Source organism: Lissotriton vulgaris, chromosome 9 (assembly GCF_964263255.1).
Source record: "Lissotriton vulgaris chromosome 9, aLisVul1.2, whole genome shotgun sequence".
NCBI classification, from domain to species: Eukaryota; Metazoa; Chordata; class Amphibia; order Caudata; family Salamandridae; genus Lissotriton; species Lissotriton vulgaris.
The window spans coordinates 787,662,010-787,683,238 of NC_141697.1; the positions used below are offsets into that span (position 1 = coordinate 787,662,010).

At 44.3% G+C, this 21,229-nt stretch overlaps 1 protein-coding gene across 2 annotated transcripts in view; it reads left to right on the forward strand.

Moving 5' to 3' along the window:
* Positions 1-21,229, forward strand: part of LOC147692265 (actin-related protein 2-like) — a 201,195-nt gene that overhangs the window by 41,502 nt on the left and 138,464 nt on the right. For both annotated transcript variants that reach the window (XR_015300016.1, XM_086938523.1), the window contains exon 2: positions 19,408-19,518. Coding sequence is in view for 1 of the 2 variants with exons in the window: in XM_086938523.1 (XP_086794649.1) it covers positions 19,408-19,518 (111 nt within the window). In the remaining variant the exon portion in view is untranslated. The remainder of the gene's footprint in view (positions 1-19,407; positions 19,519-21,229) is intronic.

The following is a 21,229-nucleotide window of genomic DNA, read 5'->3' on the forward strand; positions in this document are numbered from 1 at the left end:
AAATGCTAAGATCTCAGTAAAGGGTATCGTTCACTTTGCAATTGTGCAACTTCATCAGTGTGGCTGTTTATTAAGGTAGTAGAGCTCTGGAACGGCCATCTTGGACAGACCCACTTTGATTGTTCAAATTCCTTCCTAGGGGACTCCTGTGCGTTATGACATAAGTTAAGTATATATATATCTAATATATACTTTATTAAAAGCCATAACTTACCTTACATATATAGCTGCCTCACTGAGTCTACATAAAACTGTTAAAAACAGAAAGAATGTATACATACATTATTGCTGTTTCATTTAGGAAGGTTTGCACTCCTTCCTTTTTTGTGCTGCAAGAATAAAACAATTTGAAAAGCGACAATTCAGGATTGTGTCTGTCGATTTAAAACATGCAGTGACTGATTGTCTTCGGGAACTAATTAATCGCTGGTTCCATACCACTCTCAGCAAGTTTCTCCTTTTCCTCATGAGTCCCAGATGAATACAAAGTAGATGGACGACATTCTCCTCAGCTGCATGACAGTCTGCATATGTATAGTTCTTCGTTCCAAAGGTGGGGCATGGTGTGAGCGTGACCAGGGAGAAGGCCAAAACAGTACCTAATAAAATATTCTTTCATCCATGTGGACCACCCACCGTCCAAGTATGGCTGAGATTTAAGGATTTTATATTAATTTATAACTGTCCAGGCATGTGAATTGTTGGATAGACTCCATATCAATTATCACAGAGATCTTTTTAATTATCCCATATCTTCGTTTTTTAAGGCCCCCTGCGAGAGTGTTCAGTGCCATAGTGTTCAAACTCCAAAGTCACCAATGGCTGTATTTAGGTAGTTACTGGCTGGAGCACTTCAAATATTTTGCATTTCATGCCAGAGGGCTTTGTGCAGTGTGGATTTTATTATTTTCCAGGTCTTAATATACGCCCCCTTTCTTACAAGTTGTTGGTTTACTTGACCAAACCCTAGTATAATCTGGGCCTGGGATTCATTAGGGGGGAGACTAAAGAGGTGCCTATAAGTTTTAGTGATGATTCAGTTTATGTTCAGAGTCATTGCATCTTTGGCACATAAGGCTTCGCTCCCATATGATAGACTTGAGACCAATTTCACGGTCATTGTCTTCAGAAGTGGCATGAAAGTTGGGCCAAGCAGGGATCTCATTAATGTTTGAAATACAAGGGTTAATGCACTGCCCTTCCTTTTTAGGTCTCGCCGAGGTCTATTGTTACTGGGTCTGCTTCCCAGGAGACAGCACCTGACCGCGCGCATCTCGCAAAAGGCGATCGGTGCAGGCCACGCGCGCGCGCGTGTGAACGAGCTCGCTGTGGCTGTCTCCTGGGAAGCGCAAACATACACAGGCACACCTCCCCCTGCACGCATGCGCACACACATACCCAAGCACACATACACGCACAGAGAGACATCCCCCCCCACCCCTCCGCCGTCGCACACACAGACACACACACGCACACATACAGGCATTCCCCCCCCCTTCCCCGCTCACCGGCACTCCGGACTTGTGCAGCCTACGACCGCGGGGCTCTCCATCGGGCATGGGAGCCCCGCGTCACCACTGCTCCTCCAGGCACTCCGTGGGCGCGGGCTTCACAAAACTGAAGTCCCGCCCCACGATAGGTTTCGTTTTGCGTTCGCACGTCTTCTTAGGAGTGGGCTTTGCGCACAATACGGAAGTCCCGCCCCCACCAAAGGTGTTGCATGTTAAAAATCATATTTATGTGCACGCTCACGGCGACATCTCCGCCGCGCGCCACAGCCCCATGATGAATGTGACGACGAGCACGCTTTCACTTTCGCCGGTGTTGCAGAGCCAAAAGACGTAAGCAGCAGAGTTCACGGACCTCTGACGGGTTTTTTTTTTCTCTCGGGTCCTTCCAATTGGTTTGGCATGATGTATTTCCATAAAAGTAATATTAGGAGTTTAAGCGGGCTTTGATGGAGTGCGGCGTGCACGGATCGGTGGCTTCAGATGTATGCCTTTACAACCTTCTCCTCTGATGGACAGCTGTATCACTTCCAATAACACAAACCTGGGAAATTGACTCAAAATCTTCTCAGCTCTGGTAAGCTTGAGCTCCCCCTGCGTCCCTGGTGTATTAAGTTCCTAAATGACTGTGGTAGAAGGAATGTAATGCAGAAGTAGTTTTAAGGGTGGAATTGCGTCCTGTTTTCGAGGTGATCAATACCCTCTAGCATGTGGCTTGCATACTGTTTTTCATTTTAATGCGAGTGTAGTCATCGGAGATGTGAGATACTGAACCATAGCCTGATAGAATACTCCTCTGCTGCATCACAAGAGGGATTCAACAAAGCATCCGTGATGCAGCCTAATGAGGGATGATTACTGGTATCAGGTGAAATGGGATTAGTTGTCACTTCTTAACCAACAAATGCCTTCTTAAATGGCCCTGGGTACCTTTGAAGTAACGGAAAACAACAATTTGATCTTGCAGTAGAGGTGGAAATGGAAGGAGGGTAGACACCAGCTGTTAATTAAAAACTTCAGTTTGCCCAATGCATGTACATTTTGCACTTGGTCAACAATTTGCATTACCATTTCTATGCTTAAGCTACACATGAGGGTTTTTATTTTGCCCCCTACTGGTTGGGTCACTGGTGAACCGTTTGATCAGGGGTTTAGCTATAAAAAGTGACAAACAGGAGCTTGAGGTGCAAAAAAAACACCTTGCTTAGAGCATCCAAATAACTTAAGATCTATGCAGTTTTGTGAGTATATGACGTAGCTTTAATAGGCATCAGATTAGACCCCAAGCAAAATCTGCAATCACTGTTTGTACTCTTGAGTTATGTGTTTATCATTTTGGTACATTCGCAGCCATGTTTGGCTCTCACTGCGTAAGTGATTGGAGTGGTAATGCGGTTTCAGTATGTCTGGTCAACAGAAGCCTTTTGATCCGGGGTCTTCATCCATACATCATTTGGTCTAGTGAGGTCTACAAACTCTTGATTATGGTGAATGAGTTTAGTGCACCCCTGTTGGTAAACGAGAAGAGAGCTATGTTCGACACCCCATTGGGCACTGAGGCCACTGCACATTTCTTACTACCTTTCAGACACAAACACGTATTTATAAAAAATGTGCACTCTCTTCCAGTCTGGTGATCTCACTATGTGCTGCCTGGTGTCAACAATGAGACCGCATACTTTCTCTCTCTCTCTCTCGCCAATAACGTGCTATAATTGTTCTTGTTAACCATAACACTATAACAATCCTATCCAGGCCCTTACATAACCATCATAACATTAAACTTTAACCAAACATTAAACTTTAACCAAACAAATACACAATGTTTACATATTTATTTACAAACCACAAAATAGGCACTTGCAAATCATCTTCATGCGCCAATACAGAGTTTGTAAAAAAAATTAATGCAACACATTGTCAGATACAATGCCAATAACTCAAACTTGAATGCTGCAAGACCTATTGCATTGCAAATGCTTGTTATCTCTTGCTTGTGTTGGTTGAAGCTGCCTTTATAGTCAAACAGGACCTCAAGATATCTCTAGGTGTTAGCCAATTACGGCCGATCATCTTGTTCTAACTGGTTTATCTGAGAATCTTCCTACTCACTACCATAACTTTTGTATTCTTTTGCGCTATGGTCATGCCATTAATCTCTGAATGGTTGGTTCATTCTGTCACTCTGTGTTTACCGAATGCTTTTTTCAATGTCTCAGTCTTCAGAATGCTTTTCTCACTCACTGTATGCACATCCCCTCTCCATCATTCACCCCAACAAAAACAGATATGTTTAGCAGACCCGCTTTACTGCAAGAGGAAAATCGGATCCATGGAGTTTCTATCTTGGAAGCAGCAGGAGTTGTACAGGCTCAACAAGTGCTGTCAGTCCCTCTGTCCAGTTATGTATTACCAATGAAGAAATGACAACTAAAGGAGAGTCCCTTGCATGCCTCTCAACTTGTCTATCAAGGCTACTTTTTTCCAAATTGAGATTGAGACTATTCGGGTGGACATCCAGGCAGTGCCACTCCTAATGAATTGTTTCCCCATTACAAACCCCACATGACGATAAAGCTCCTTCCCCGGATGTCAGTAAGGTGGAAAATCACCCCTCGTCAATACTCCCTGAATTGTCTCCTAAAACATTCTAAAGAGTTTTAGTACAGACCTAAGACTGGCCTGCTGCTTCGCCAGGATACTTGTCTTTCTCCCAGCTTAATCCTCCATCATTACTTCATCTTTGAAAGAAGGGATAGGTAAATAATCCATTATCTCGGATTTATTTATTTAAATCAATAGACCTTTGGAGTCCTTTTAGTTGTTGCCTTGTTGTTGGCCTCCATATCCCAGGCACAGTACTGGAGAAGGTCACTGGTCAATTATAAAGCCATTTTCACCTTCATATGCCCTCACCTGAAGCGGTCAAAATGTTGACATGGTCCTGGGACTGACCCTGCCCTGGTGGATTTGGCAGATGGTAGTTTATAAACCACTGATGAGGAAGGTCTAGGATTCACGTACCTACACCATGCGGATAGTTTTGATCTACTCTGAACACTGCAGCAAATCTTGCTTTGTCCACTGGTCCATTCATGACCAAGGGCCCATTGTTCATCCAAGAAAAATTCATAAGTTACCAAAACAACCTCCCTTCTAGACAAGCACGTAAGCTAATCATTCTCCCTTATAACAAGACATTTATAAGATCATCCCTTTCTGTACATGCTGCAAATTACACAATTTATCCGAGCAAAGTCAATCATTGGCAAATTCTTTGGGTCTGGGTTCAAAATACTAATGCATGTGAAACACATGTAAGGAAGGCAGGAGGATCAGATTGAGAGCACTGTAGTTGTAAAGTAGTCCTTCATGCAGTTTAAGCATTCCCGTAAAGCCAGAAGCATGCACTCAAACGACGAGTAGAATCAAGTGAGAGACAAAACACTGGTCTGGGGGCTCAGTGGACTAATGCTGCCGCTGTAGGTGCCTGTGTTGGACCTCCTGGTCATAGGTTCAAATCCGTCAGGTCCACTCAGCCTTTCATCCTTCTGAGGTCGATAAAATTAGCGCTATGATTCCCTTGGTGCGCTTTACAAAAACACGTGTTGTGTTTGTTATTTTAAAGAATCCTTTGAACTGAGCCAAAATGTGTTCGACAAAGTCTCAAGCTAATGACTGAAAAATTCTGGTCGAAGAAAGCCGATGGTTGAAAGGGTTGCTTCCAAAGCCCAGGTGATGTATGTTGTTAGCAATAAGTCTGTGACGGCTGTGCTGTCAAAATACAGAACAAAAAACGTCCAAGACTGCCAGGATTTCAGAAGGGAAGTTAATACCTGGCTCCGCCTTAACAAAGGATGCGTCAGATCACCTACCAAATAAGATAATTATTTTGCTAACTAGGAAAACATGGACATATTACTGAGGACTGCTCTTACATAAGAAACCGAACCTTTCCTGCTTGAGAATGGTAGCCCTAATAACAGGCACAGTTACTTCCCACCCTACTTCTTCCTCTCCAGGCATAAACGAGCTCCACAATCCCAGCGGCATGAGAAGTACATTACACTATTTTTTTATTTTATTTTCATGTATTTATATCGAAGCAGCCAAGTCCAGTCAATTGGTATATAAACATTAAACATTCATGGTATACATAGTTGAAAAAGAAGCGAATACCTAAATACAACACGCTTAGCATGTCACGTATGCACTTTACACTACATATGACACACATCAAAACACTGCATTCATAGGCTGCTCTCTTAGACCCCACTCTTACAACTAGGCGCAGAAGTTAATATAAATGTCATGCGTTTTACCCCGCATTATTCTTTGTGTTTTTAGTCGCCGAAGACCTGTGACTGATGTCCCACTCTGGCCGTCACCCACCACGACACCAAAACTCTCACCACTTGGGCCAAAACGCAGCTCGGTACTGTTCGAACCAACGGCTTCCCGCGAGATTGCATACTATACCTTCGTTTATGCACTGTCGCGCCTCGTCAGGGGTGTATGGCCTTTGAAGCACTGCATAAAAGGCAATTACAATACAAGGGCCTGTCCTCAACCTGCAAATGTTCCACTTATCTCCGTTTTACAGAAGGTGGCCAAAATTACCTCCGTATTTCACTCACCTCAGTGCCTACTTTTCGCCTACCCTTTCCCTCCTGTTTCTTTCCCGTCTTTTCAGCATCCTGAGCTCTCTGTCCTCTTTTTCATCTCGGAGCTGCAATGTAAACCCACTTAACCGGTCGGGGTGATGCGCTGGCGCCCTCTTTTAGTTCTGTGAGGACAAAGTCCCCGCCAGAAAGAAGATAAGAACGCGGCCGTCCTGCCAGCCTGTGAGCGCTTCGTGCCAGGCGCAGCTGGCAAACCACGCCCGGAGTGTTTAAACGGGAGGTGTGGGAACCGCTCAGGATGTACCTACGCCCTTTCTGTTCTCAGCTGGTGCTCGCGCGGGGAGTGTATGTGTATCGATACCGAACGGCGGAAGAGGCCATCAAAGTATTTACATGAATTGAAAAAGTCTAGTATAACAACATTTTATCGGATATTGTACTGTAAAATCTTTATGGAATGTATAATAACGCACCTCTCTATTGCTGCTTTTGAAGTATGCTAAATTATGCTATTATGCAGCTAAACATGCCTTGTATCTGCTACAACACCTCATCAAGGGTAGCACGCGCAATATAAATGCAAAACATTTTCCCTCTTCTATCCCTCCACTATCCTTCTCAATCCAAATAACTGACTAACATATCCACCACTCAAACTACTTTTATATTTCACTATACTAATCCACCACTAATACTTTATGGGTTTCGGAGTAGCGTGCTACTCACCGAAAAAGCGCTTTGATGCCTCGTCTGGGGTAGTAAGTGCTATATAAATGCAATTCCAATACAATACATGAAAGTGCAGGGGGATCCAATAGTAACTATTTGACAGCCTTTTTCTAGGCTGTGGGGGGTGGGGGGGGGGGGGGGGGGCAGCAATCCTGAACCCTCACTCAATCCAATTTTTGATGCGAAGGTTATAAATAAATGGAATGTATGCATTTATACTGATGTTCTAGGTAAAGTGCTCCAGTAGGTTATTGATAGTAGAGGTCTGGTGGCTTAGTGGACTAATGCGTCCACTGTGGGTGCCTCGGTTTGACAGGTTAAAATCCTTGTGAGTGCACAACCCACAACTGACAGATGCAACCAAGTAGCCTGTTTCTTTCAAAATAAAATCATCAAGATCCTACAGTCACTTCCTCCTTTACACGATGACAATCCCCTGACTGCCCCATCAGTCACTGTCAGCGGCCCTACATTAGACAATTTTAGTTTACTTTCCGAGGACGATTTTGTAAAAACCCTTTCAGACTTGAAAAGCGGTTCCCCTAATGATCCTGCACCTATCCACATTCTCAAACCAGTTGGACCCACCATTTCGTACCTGGCCACCAATCTTATTAATGCTTCGTTTAATCAGGGAGTGGTTCCCCCTAATTGGAAACATGCCATAGTTAAAGCCCTGCATAAAAAACCGGGTATGGACCCCACAGATTTGACTAACCTCCGCCCAATTTCACTCCTTCCTGGTTTAAGTAAGATAGCTGAGAAGGTAGTTAACAAGCAATTGTCTGCCTTCCTTGAAACCAACAACCTCCTTCGACCCACTCAGACAGGCTTCCGCCCAGGCCAAGGGACGGAAACAGCCCTTTTGAAGGTTGTTGAAGAGGCAAGATGCATCTTGGATTCGGGAGGATCAGTGCTACTGATCCTCCTGGATCTAAGCGCTGCATTCGATACGGTGGACCACAAAACCCTCATTAAACGCCTTTCCGGTGTAGGTGTAAGGGGCACAGCCCTTTGCTGGTTCTCGTCGTTCTTAAAAGACAGAACATTTCAGGTCTGTGAAGGAAATGTGCGATCCGACATTCTCTCTCTCCAGTGTGGGGTCCCCCAGGGCTCCTCATTGAGCCCTACACTCTTCAATATATACATGGCCCCCCTGGATGACGTGGTCTCCCCTTTTGGGATAAAAGCCGTCACATACGCTGACGACACCCAAATGATCGTATCATTCTCCCTGGAAGAGGACAAGGTAAAAAATCTCCATGACTGTTTAGAGGGTATTCATGCATGGATGTCCGCCTCAAGGCTTAAGCTCAATGGTTCAAAAACTGAGCTCATGCTGTTGGGAAATAAAATATCTTCTCTTCCATCTGCCATGTGGCCAGCATGCTTAGGTCCTCTCCCTCAACCCAAGACTGAATTAAAAAGTCTAGGTTTCTGGCTTGAACAGGACCTCTCCCTCAAAACGCAAGCGGAAAAAACAGCCGGTACCTGTGTGGGGTTACTGCGTTCCATCAGAAAGATCCTCCCTTTACTTCCAGGACCCTCTCAGAAACTGCTTGTTCAAGGTCTAGTCTTATCAAGACTAGATTATTGCAATGCTCTCTTTCTTGCAGCCCCGGAATCCACGATCAACATTCTGCAAAGAACACAGAATGCCGCAGCCAGGATTCTCACTGGGACCTCTCGCAGGGTCTCAGCTAAACCCGCCCTCAAGGCACTACATTGGCTGCCGATCCGCGAAAGGGTCAAGTTTAAGGCCCTCTGCACGGCCCATAAAGCTTTGCAAAATCAAGGGCCTCCAATGCTAAAAAACATGATCTTTCCATACAGACCCAATAGGCCCCTTCGCTCAACTCAAGGCCATCTGGCCACGGTCCATAAAATCAAAAAAGCCCGGACTGGAGGACGCCGTTTTTCGGTCACTGCGGCCACCTCCTGGAATGCTCTGCCATTTCACCTCCGCTCTGAGGCCAATCTGCTGAAATTTCGCAAGCTCCTAAAAACCCACCTCTTCCCGCAATAATCTTCTTCTCTTTCCCCGTCTTTCCCCCTCAGTACTTCGGCAATATCAGCGCTGGGACGCTCACGGGCAGCCATGCGCTATATAAGTCCCAAATTTCATTTCATTTCATTTCTCAGCCATTCAGCCTTCCAAGGTCGATAAAATGAGTACCATTGAGTTCGGTAATAATAAGCATCTGTGATTCAGCGTCAAGATGCCCACGGATGAACGTGCGCTTTACAAATACACGTAATGTTGATTGGGTCTATAGAACCGTCGGATTAGGGCCGTTGCAGTGTAATTCTGTAAGGTCAGAAGAGGAGGTACATTGTGCCTTAGGGCAGCCAGTGGTTATGGTTATCGGCTCAAACAATTGCATTCAGTGTCCAGTAAGGGCTACGTTTTAAAAAGTATTTATTTATATGTAGGGCAGGTAAAATATAAAAAAAATAGACGATCCTAGCTGAAAACAAGACCTGACTCCACCCACCATGTACTGTGCTTATGCCTGAGGCTTTGTACAAGGACTCAGCTGGTTTCGTGTACAGGCCATCATTAGAGCAGGGATGCAAAACAGAACATGGTATTGTATCAAAGTGGCTTTCTTATCTGCCCTATACTTGGTTTTGCGGTTTGCATGGGGTCTGAGCTGCTGTGACAGTTCCAATTGAAAACCGTTCCAAAAATGTAAGTAGCACACAATCCTACCAAGTGAGCTGGAACAGGATTCCTGCCAAAGTCGAAAGTGAAGTGCGCGATATGAAAAGTTCCAGCTTTTATCAATTATTAGGTTGCAGATAACAAAGGCACCCCTGGCCCTGCAGGTGGAGTTTGGAGGCACTGTTAAAGGGAAGGCTTTCAGCGAAGCGACAGGTCATTATTAAATTCATGTTTTTTGTTGTTGTAATAAAACTAGCACCCAAACTATGTTCTGGAGGAGTACCAGCCACCAGAAGGAAGTATCTTCAAAGTAAGGGTGCGGTCATTGTTGAGCTGTTCGGTTTCCAGGTTCCACGTCCATGGGACTTGCCAGTCGTTTCTTGTGTAATCCACTGTTGCACAGCACCAGTTGGGACTGTGAGCTGTACTATACAGTTAGGATCTAATAATTTCGTTAAGTATAATTTTGAAACCACAGTAGCTTGAAGCTAAACTTGAACACTTTGGTCAGCTAGCCACAGCGAACCGTACACTGCTTGAAGGCCTAGGGTGAAGGGGAAGAAATTATTTTCCTTCACTGCTGAGAATGGGTCTTGCCGTTTGGGGTCCTGACTAAGAGCAACCTCCTCTATTCACACCAGACTGTGACCATTCCACTTCTTCATGGCAGATCACAGCAATAGAACCTCCCCAGAATCTAGGCCTTGCCATTTCCTCGAGTCAAACAGGACCTTATGTGTGGCAAATATTTCATTGGTAACAGCCCAGTTGCTTGTTTAGAAGTCCAGATAAAGTTATAACTACTGGCTGGATTCTGTCAGTATTTTTATGCTTAAGGACCCTGACAGCAGGTCGGGGCAACCAAAACACAAGCTTTATTTAAAATCTGATAACTCTTATCTGGGAAGAGTGCACCTCAGTCAGGTGGTGCGACTGGCGTCTGCTGGTTTCAAAATGTGTTTTATCTTTACCCACTATGCACACTCATCCAAGGTCCTCAAGTTGCTATGTGATGCTCCCCATCACCCACTTCGCACTCAGTACCCTGCATCGTGGGTACTGAAGCCCCAACCACATTAAGGCTGAAGTCGGGTTCCCAATAGTAGGCGCCAGTAAAGTGTGTGGCTTGACTTGCCCCAATTTGGGATGAAAACAAATTGAATTCTGTAAGTTTTACTGAGAATGATGGCCTCTTACAGGGCCCAAAGAGTTAAGGGATTAGAAACCAGAGCCAGCAGACTCCCTGCCGAGAGATCCTGCCAATGGCTAAAGTCGGCCAGGCTAGGGAACAATAGGCAGATCAAAGGTTGCACAAGGATTTAACTGCACAGTACTCAAAGCACCTAAATGCCAATGCACTTCATAATAACCAACGATATTGTCTTAGGTTGGTACAGCAAGGATGATTTGTGTGCAAGAGGTCGACAAAGTGTAGGAGAAAGGTAAAGTACACAGCAAAGTCGAGGAAACCTATGAAACTCCTTGTAAATAAGTTTAATTAAATCAGAATAAACACCCGGTGTGTGAACATTGTTCTGTGGGTACATACAATAAGTAATGTGGTATATAGAATGTTTCCTTAGAGGTATCGGTAGTGACTTCAATTGTTTTCAACTCATATGTATTTGATGGCAAATTGGAGACACTTCGAAATGAAACCAACTTGAATTTGGTTCACCAGGGTGGTCCTTGTATCTGTAGGTATGCATCAATACATGCTTGTTTGGTATTAAGTCACATGAACGTTGTGAAGCCGCCCGCAACTTGTCTAGAAATCAGTTGGTCGATTCCCCCCCCCCCCCCCCCCCCCCCCCCTCATGTGGGAAAGTAAGTCTCCCTTCATTGGTTGGTCTATTTTAGCTCTATAGACCAGTAACGTCCTTAGTTTGATGGCGGGGAAGGCTTCTGTTGCCAATATTGAAGGGCAATGAGGACTTTCCATAATACCTGAGAAAGACCGTTGCCATCTTGGGTTTAATGTCAATGGCACTTATGGACCATTCAGTTCCAAAAGAATTCAAAGATGGCACGTCATTGGCTGTTACTGAAGAAAAGGGAACCTTTTTGGTTAGGTAGTTGCTGTTTCCAAAGTTTCCAGCTATTGCTGTTATTGTTGCAGGCACTCGTGGGTGCAGTTTCTCAATTCTTTTCTGCTTTGGCCAGTCTCTATGCAGGGGAAGGCATGCACTTTTAACCCAGACACTGATTGGTGCTACTGACCTGTTGGTGGGGCACTGCATGGGGTCTCAGTGTACTGTAGCGTAAAATGTCACCATACCTGAGATTGAGGGTGTGTCCATTTGTATTGTGGCCCACGGAGTTGGCTGGACAGGAAGGGGGCATCTTTTTTTGCAACATCATAGTGGGAGCCATCCCAGGACAGAGCCCCCTACTTTAGGGGAGGCATCAAGAGAATGCCATGAGAACTGTTAGGCTGTATTGGGGGCCAGTGAGGATCTCTCATGGGCTATGTCTCGGGCCTATAGAGATCCTTGATCGTTCACTGTCCTACCTCTACCCAGCATTCCAGCTGTCCACCCCAACTTCAGCACATTGGCAGCAATGCTTCTCTTTTGCCAGACAGCTAGCATAGGGTGTGACGAGCAATGCCTTTGGGAGCCAATAGTCATGTTACTGCATGCAGAAGCCAGACTCCCGCTGGCAGTCGACTGAATACTACTCTTGCACACCCTAAATCACTCCATCTGCAGCTAACCGTGGCACAAGTACTAATCTTGCCACTCCTAAAAGTAGAACACCAAAACAACGTAACTATTCATTAGCAGCATGCTATTTTTGCTATAAGTGGCCAGTGTTGGGATGGAATAGTCCTCTGCATGGTACAGACGTATACCCCTTTTCTGAGTGCCCATCTGTACTGTTGTATGGATCCCTATTGCTGACTTTTTTTGTCATAGCCGAACACGTGTGCACCATGACATAGGCCTGTTTCAGGGATTGTGGTCTTGTTAAACCAGGAGAACGCCCAAATCGCTAACCTCGTAGTGGTGGATGGCTACTGCCATCACAAGTAGTTAAGTAGCATGAGTGTGGTGGTGGCAGCATAATGTCTAGTGATGAATAGTAGTGACCAGGACCTTTTTACCCTCTGCCACTGAAATGAGGCTGCTGCGTGCTTAAATCACCCATGGCATACCTCAGGTAGAAGTGGAGTGCTGCATAATGCTGGAGTAGTTACTCTGCGTGGTTGTATGTGCGTCTGGGAAGGGTAAAATACAGGGATAGAGAAGTACTGTGTAGTACACGTGTGACTGGTGCATGTGCTAAATGTTTGTATGCATGGTAAGGAATAAATGACTTGACCAATGTAGTGCTGTGCAGTGTGGGCCCAAAGAAAGCACTAGCTCAGCATATATGTATTTTTGCGTGAAGGACACTACATGAAGGGTGAAGTGTTGTGCACATCATGGTGTGTGTGCTGGCAGGGTCTGTTTGTTTTAAAATGCAAGGGAGTAATCTGCCGACTTTGACAGAAGAAGATTCTCTGTTACTAGAGCAGGAGATTACAGTGGAGGAAGTTTTGGAAGTGATTGGGGGCTATTGTCAGGGAAGGCGACTGGGGATGATGCCCTCCTGGCAGAGCTTTACAAGTGCTGCAAAAGCCTCCAAGTTGGGATCACAGGACGAGTTCCAGATTCCTGGAATATGGCCAACATAATTTTTTTTCTAAAAAAAGATAAAGCTTCAGAGGAACAGGCATCGTACCACCCAATCTCTTTAATAAATGCAGATGCAAAGGTGTTTGCTTAGATTGGCCACCCGGTTAGCTCCAATGATGGCCAGCCTGGTTTCTCCCCAGCTGCATGGGTTTACTCATGGGAGAGATACTAGTGCCCAGGTTAAAACGTCGATAGCGGTTTTTGACCCTGCGGGGAAGTTAAAAACTGAACTGTGCATGGTCTTATTGGATGCAGAAAAGGCATTTGACCAGGTGGCCTGGGAATATCTCTGGGCAATACTCATCGCATTTGGGGGTAAGGAAAACATTCGGAAGCTGGTCAAGGCTGTGTATTATAACCCAATGGCCAGATTACAGTATTCAAATGTTCAAACCATCCCTCTTCCCATCCACTGCTGCACAAGGGAGGGCTGTCCCCTTCCCCTCTTTTATTTGCTCTAAATAGAGCCATTTGGGCACTGTTGGTAATCTGATTTGTCCGATGAATATTGGACAGCACCCCCTCAAACTTACCGCATATGCCGATGATATAGCTATTTTCACTGAAAAGCCAAGGGAGGGTATAGATAACATTAACAGGAAGGCAAAGAGGTTTGGATGTTTCTCTTGTTATAAGCTGAATTGTAACAAATCCAGTCGGAACTCTCGGTTGAAGGGGTCTTCCAAAGGTTACATTTCTAGGGGTACAAATTTCGTCTAAAATTGAGCTCACACATTCATTAAGTTACGATTCTCTACTAACCACAGTTACTAAACAACTGAAGCTGTGGCAAAACCTTCTGTTAAGTATCTTAGGCAGATGCAATGTTATAAAAATGAAGATACTTCCTAAGTTCCTTTACCTTTTTAGGTCAATCCCGTTACGAATTCCTAATGTGTTTTTCAAGAAGCTAGATGGGGTTCTAAGCAGCCTCATCTGTTGCTATAAGAAATCAAGACGATCCGTTGGATTGATGAAGCTTTCATATAATCAGGGGGTTTTAGACCTCCCTGATTTTAAATTGGATTTTTTGGCCGCTTACGCAGCCTCTTGGACCCCGAGCAAACTGATTTCTGGCATTGGTTGGTCCTTGGGGGAGAAAGCCAGATGTTTTTATATCGAATTAATGACCCTAACTGTTTTAAACGTGTACGGTTCAATATCATGAGAGATTGTGTACATATTTGGCAGGGCATTGAAACTAGATTTTCTTTATCTCTTGTACACAGTAAACTTCCTCTTTGGGGTAATCCAATGTTGACCGGAATATTTCAGGATGGGATGGTTCGCCAGTGGGCTAGCTATAGGGTGTACTCTCTCAAGCAACTATGATTGTAATTGTTTCAAGACCTTTGAGAATCTCCAGTTGATGTTTGATATTCCTCAACAATTGTTTTTTAAATAGATATAGGTTCGGGACTATTTCGTTAGAAACCTAGTAGTTCGGAGTGTCTCTGGGTCAGATATGTGGGAGTGTATGTACGCTCCAAACCGGCGGGCTACAATTGGCAAGGCATAGCAAATTCTTTGCTAGAGTAGAGCAGAGGGCTGTGAGAAATTGACCTCCAGGTGGAGTGAGATTCTGGGGGAAAATATTGCTATAGAAAACATGAAGATAGCCTTGGATAATATGGCCCGCTCTGTACACACTATAAATCTACGGCTGCAGCAATTTCGGACATTCTGTTTACATTATTATACCCCTGAAAGGATTGCCAGATGGTCACAAGGTGGGGCTGGATGGGGAGGGATTCATGGAGGTACACACCAGAACTGTCCTAAATGTGTGTTCTATGCGGCTGGCATTGTTCATATGTTTGTGTCCTGCCTTAAGGTTGTTCTGGGATAAGATATTAGCAACAATTAAAGGCAGACTTGGCAGTGACCTCATTATATCGACAACTGAAAAGATGCTAGGGTACAAGGAAGATTGCGGTCGGAATAGGCCTATATTGACAATTTTGCTGGTTGCTGCCCGGCTGGCGATAGCTAGACCCTGTATCTCTCCCAAACCCCCTACCGAGATGGAATGGTGGTTAATCTTTAAAGAAACTGGGAAAAGGGAAAAAGCGCTGGCTAAAGCCAGGGGCATTCAGGCTCTGCGAAAATATACGTCCATATGGGGCTGTTCAGAAGAACTATAAAACACATGTTTAAAGTTTAATTGGTTGACATGTATATATGGTTGCAAAATATCTTGGGAGAGTTCCCATCTTTGTGCTCTATTTTTGTTTTTGTTGTTTGCCTTTGTTTTCCTTATTATGTTTTTTGTTTTGTTTGTAAGACTGTACTTCTTGATTATAAAAATATTTAAAAAAAATAAAGGAAAGGGCCTGTACACCTCTTTGGAAGGTATATGGGGCTGATAAGGGAATCCTAAAGAGTAGAGGGATTAACATTTTGATGAAAATACCAATGTGGCCGATATCCAGGTGTGAACTCTGCTCACTCCCTTGGACTTTGTTGTAAGATAATCGGCTTCAGAGTTTTGCCTGCTATGACAGACCTCTTTCATGAAGGAAGATGAAAAGTAGTGCCCACTTCAAAAGAAGCAGAACCCCAACATAAAACTTCAAAAACTTAAAACCGAAATCACGTTTGGTGTCTGGAAAAAGACTTTAAGAAGGAGTTTGAGTCCCCAAAAATGTGTCATCTGCCAAGCAGCTAGATCAGCTATGTGAGAATGGGAAGCTCTGCAAGACTTCTGCCTGTGACCAGGACATAGGGCGAAAGCCTGCAAGTCTCCCTGCTGGATGAGGAGACATCACCCAGGTCACCAAGATACCTGACCTGGAGCACCACCGCCTGCTTGCTTGCCAAGATTACTGTGCCCTGTGAGGTAGAAGAGAGCACTGGAGAGAGCGAGGTCCTGTGAGGGCATGCACAAGGATTCCATAAGCGAGGTGTGAGGCTGTGCACCAATCGCGCAGTTCCCCGTTTGCAGTATTGGCTCTGCGACCCTCGTGTGCCATGAGAGGGCGCAGCCTTGTTCTGAACTTTGTCGGAAGCGCTGAGCTGAGATCACCAGGCAGTACCGCAGTGACCCCATATGCCAGAAGGGGTCAACTGTGAACTGATTTTGGGCCAGAAGCCCAGGACTTGTGACTACTGAAGTTGGTGACTCCATATGCTAGGAAGAGCTTCCGTAGTAAGGGTTATCGCATCAGGAGAGTCGGCGCCCGGATCGTTATTATAGCAACTCCATACGCTAGGAGGGACTGTCGGTATCACTTGATCCTAAAGTTTGGGTCGTCGCCTGGACCGGAGGAGCTTTACAAATACACAAGTGATGTTATGTGGTGGTATGGTATGTTGGAGCTCCAGTCAGGAGTCGGAGGATCACACCAGAATTCTGTGCTGCCTTCTTCCGAACAAACTTAGTGGAAGGACAACTTACCTTTTGTGTCTGCTGAGTGGGAGTGGTCCGACTTCACCGTACAGGTTCCAAACTTGTGCGCACCCAAAAAGAGGGCACTCACTACACCGCCAACCACTGACATACGGCCGGAGCAGGTAAGACTGGACCCTGTTCTTTGGGGCTTGGAGACTTACTGCTAGCAGTTCTGCAGCACCATAGACACTTTTAACTCCTTTGTAAAGAGTTAGGGGAAAACTCTTGAGTATGGTCTAATAGTCTGCATTCCCTGGATGTGGCCACCAAATGGGGGATAACTCCAAACATGTTACACAAAAGAAGGTAGGACAGAGATTGACCTGATAACTACTAGAGCACCGACCTCAAGGGAGATTCTTATTGCTTTTGAATTTTGTATACCGTTGCATGTGTAGAGGTAGAAATCAAAATACTACTTTTGCTATAAAAGCGAGAATAGGACTAGACCTTGATTTATTGTGCGCACTGTGTGCACTTTGAGCTATGCGTAGTGCTCACTCACCTTTATTTACATCCCCCGAGGGAGCCTTGACTGCTTGACCACAGCTACCACAGAGTATAAGGGGTACTTTGCCCCATTGCTTAGGCTCCTTAGTAGACCTCAACCACCATGGTTTGGCCCCGTAGCCCCTGTGTGCCCTATGGCCCTCTGAAAAGGGTTCTTGCAGCTAGATTTAGTTAGTATGGCCAACTTCATAAAAGCCAAAATATATTGATGTGCTTGTTCAAGAGTCTTCAAACTTAGCAGCGACATTTTTAGACCCATAGTCAAGAACGCTACAACTAGACAGGACTGCAGTAGTTCCTCATTCAGAATGCACCCAACCTATTTGGGAAGAGATTTGATGCCCTAGTTTCATATTTTAATGAGGCTCGCATATCTTACTCGCATGTAGTTACTTTCCTAAATGTTTTTCATTCAGCATGCTCTTTTAATAAGTAGGTAGCATTGCAGTGTTTTTCAACAGACTAGCATCAGTTTTTTTTAATCGGAAATCCCAGACAGCACAAAACTTGTTTTGTTGTTAGTAATCAAGCTTCCCTTTACGCGTACGATAAATGATCTCCCGGGTTGAGACTAAGAGTTCGATTTGTGTTCATTCAAGTAATAGAAGCTAGAAAAGTAATCTAGAATCATAGTGTTGCTCAAGCTGGCTTCCTGAATTCCAATCTTTCTGAAGTGAAGAGTACTAGAGAAAAAGAGGATGTATAATTTTCTCTTTTTTTTTTCAGAAATGTATTTGCTATTCGTTTTGACTCTTGTTATTTATTTTCCATCCCTTGCCTTTTAATATGTATGATATAATTTCATAAACGTATTAAGCCCGTCAATATTGTTGCCCTCATTCAAAGGTGGACTTCCCACACCAAAGCAACCCTTCCCCTCAAATAGGTTCCACTCTTCCTACTCCATCTACCTTAATAATGTACTCTTCCCAAGTCTCACCCTTGCTTTGCTGGCACCCTTCCTTCCTAACAGGTCTTCTGGGGTTGTTGGTGATCTTTTCTGGGAGGGAGACGAAGTGCAAGACTTAAAAAATATGAAAATCAGCTGGCACTTCAAATGTCTCCATGTTGCCTCCCTCGTGGCCTATTGACTGTTAGGGCCTAAGCTCCCTCCTCTCAGCCAAGAAGTAATTGAAGCGTATTGAGAATGAAAGAGTCCCACTTGTCGGTGGATAGGATGAAGGCAGAGGGTCAAATGCCCAGTACTCTTCCCTCTCCCCCTGTTATGGAGCTTTTTTGAAATCTCATATTTACAATTAAAAGATAACATTTCTAAAACTGATAATTTTGCACAAAGTAAATAAATGTCATTAGAGGGGGACATGCTAAAATGAAAACGGGTGAGTTTATTTGTGAAAGGAAGCCTGAGCAAAGGTTACCATCAGGTATTCTGCTAAGATAAATGTATCAGAAATATTACAAGTTTAAAGAGGAACACCTTAAGAGAATGAAACGCACAGGAGGTACCACCAAAGTATTTGGAAGGGTGGGAAGTTTCTGCGATGCCATTTGGCATAGGTAATGTCGCCACTGCCAGCCAGCGCTTTGTAGAGGCAAAGCTGATCTTCAGCTGACCAGCAAGAAAATCTACAACACAGACTGACGATAAATAACGTTTAAACCTGTAAGGAGCCAGCCTTCTTACCTTTACCTGAGATTTGTTTAGTCGGATCTATTAATGCATCTGGTTGATCTACACTGTATGCCAGAAGTATATCTTTCACTAAGAAAAACATGTTTTAATCCTGATGTTCTCATCCAGTTACTGCTTTATAGGAATGTCGAACATGATTCTGCAAAAAAATGGAAACTTCCAAAGTTATTTTCCAGGGAAAACCAATTGTTTTTTATTACTAATCACAATTTGCGCTCCATAAGGGAATTAAATAAAAAAACAATTGTGGATGTATTTGCTATGATATAACGTGACAAATTTGGGAACTGATTTCAAATGTGCTTTAGAGACAGTGCTAGAATATTCACTCCTTCTACAATACTGAGTGTCTTATTCTTGCCAGAAGTGTAAAGAGGAATAACCCGTTTTAAATATCAGCGATTTAAGTTTTTACTCTGGGCACATAAATAACAGAAAGGGAAGGCTGTGATTCTTGATAAGACCACTTTTTGAAACTGGTTAATTAAACTTTATTGTGAAATGTAAAGTTAAGAAAGGTGTGGTGGTGTTTTGTTGTCCTGGTTCACTCGTCTTTCTTGTTTGGTTCTATGGCTCTGTATGGCATTGCCATTATGGTCATATCATTATTTTCTATCTTTTTACTTGTCTTTCTTCTCCCTCTTGTAGTTTGTCAAGTGCGGTTATGCAGGCTCCAACTTCCCCGAACATATTTTCCCGGCCCTGGTGGGACGCCCGATCATCCGTTCTTCCACGAAAGTGGGCAACATCGAGATCAAGGTAAGAGCTCTCTGGAGTCACAGATCGGTGAAGGGGGAGGTGGTGTCTTTTTTTGGCAAGTGGAACTTAACAGGAAGTAAAAAGCAGACACTGTATTTTAGCTTCTGTATAAGGAACAGTTTAGCCATTGACTCCAGGCTGAAAAAGGAAGTGGGTTTATTTTGGCACTGAGCGTGAAGCAAATTGAAACTATTGCATGTGTACGCCTCAGATTGCCCTGTGACTGTGCGTGATGGATACTGTTCTTGCCTGACGTCTGGTGCGAGGAGGGAGTTGATGTGGAATCAGCAAAGCTACACTCATTTGGGGGAAGTCTCATAGACTATTTTTGAGAATCCTTCCCGGTATATCTTGCCATGATGCGTACATTGAGTGAGACTTCGTAGGCGCTTGCGACACCAGTGACATGCGATGTAAATGTAAATGTACAGGAATTTATATAGCGCAAATCACCGAGCGGTTTCTAAGCACTTGCTTAGGGAACTCGTCCTGGTATTCCCCTGTGAGAACCCGGCAGGGTATCCGCAAGGTGAAAGCCAGGCATCCCGCCGCGAGGGGCCGTTGTGGAGATTAAGCAAGCTATTGCCCAGAGTCGCAGAGTGTGAACCCGTGAATCGCGTAGGCACCGGAGCGAGAATTGTCGAGTCCATGGATATTTTAGGACTCAAGACCCCGCCGAGCCGGGAATTGAACCCTGGTCCTGGGATGACCTCTGCTTCCAGGTCTGCCTCCTCTAACCAGTGAGCCACACTTCTCCACAGCGATCCTAGGAGCTTCCTTTAAGAGTATTGTGACAACTGTTTGAATTTAGAACTTGTACAATGTGGTGTAGACCACAAGGGGCTTAGTTGTGCCTCAGCTATTTTAAACTGGAGAACCGAGACGGTGAAGTAAAGAAATACAAATGGACTGAAAGCGAATTAGCAAGTACAAGAACATCTTCAAATCATTCCTAAAAGAGGTATTACTTTGTTCATGTGTAAGCAAATCGAAAGTTTATCCCAGAGCTTGGGACCAAGAAAGTTGAAAGTATGACCTCTGAGTGCCAACTCTCAGTGTGGGTAATGGACGTAAGGGAAAGAGCTTCGAAGAAGTCTTGATGTTTTAGGGAGTTAGAAATGCTCCTGGAGGAATAAATTGTCATAAAATAAGATTTAAACAATTATTTGTGCTTTGACAGAACCTTGATTGGTTTTCCACTATGAGAATATTAAAGGGTGCTGCAAGTCAGGCTAGAGTCGTATCTGTGCTTGCTGAATGGGAGTGCTGGGACTTGAACTGTTGGGGATGCTGCATATTAGCCCTGATACCCACAACAGAGCTGTTTAGAACTTATTGTTGGAATATCAGTAAATGACGTTCTGCTGAGTTGCTGATCGACACCTCGGTACTTGAATGCTAATGAATACTTGAAGTCAGAATTGGTGCACATTGACAGAGCTGCAGTTAGATCACAGTAACGGAATACAAATAAATCTGGGTTTAGATAGATTGGCTTTATGTGTGACATAACTGGTGCAAAATCCAGATTCTAGTTCACCGGCAAACCCATGTGGCCACGTAGTACTGGAAAAACTGAAGGTAATAAAGAGCAGGAATAGGGTGCAGTGAGAGTGAGTGAGTGTGTGTGTCCAGTCTCTCTCAGTACTGGACTAGTGGAGGCCCTTCGGGTTTGGAATGTGGTGTACAAGTAGACCTGTACATTGTACTA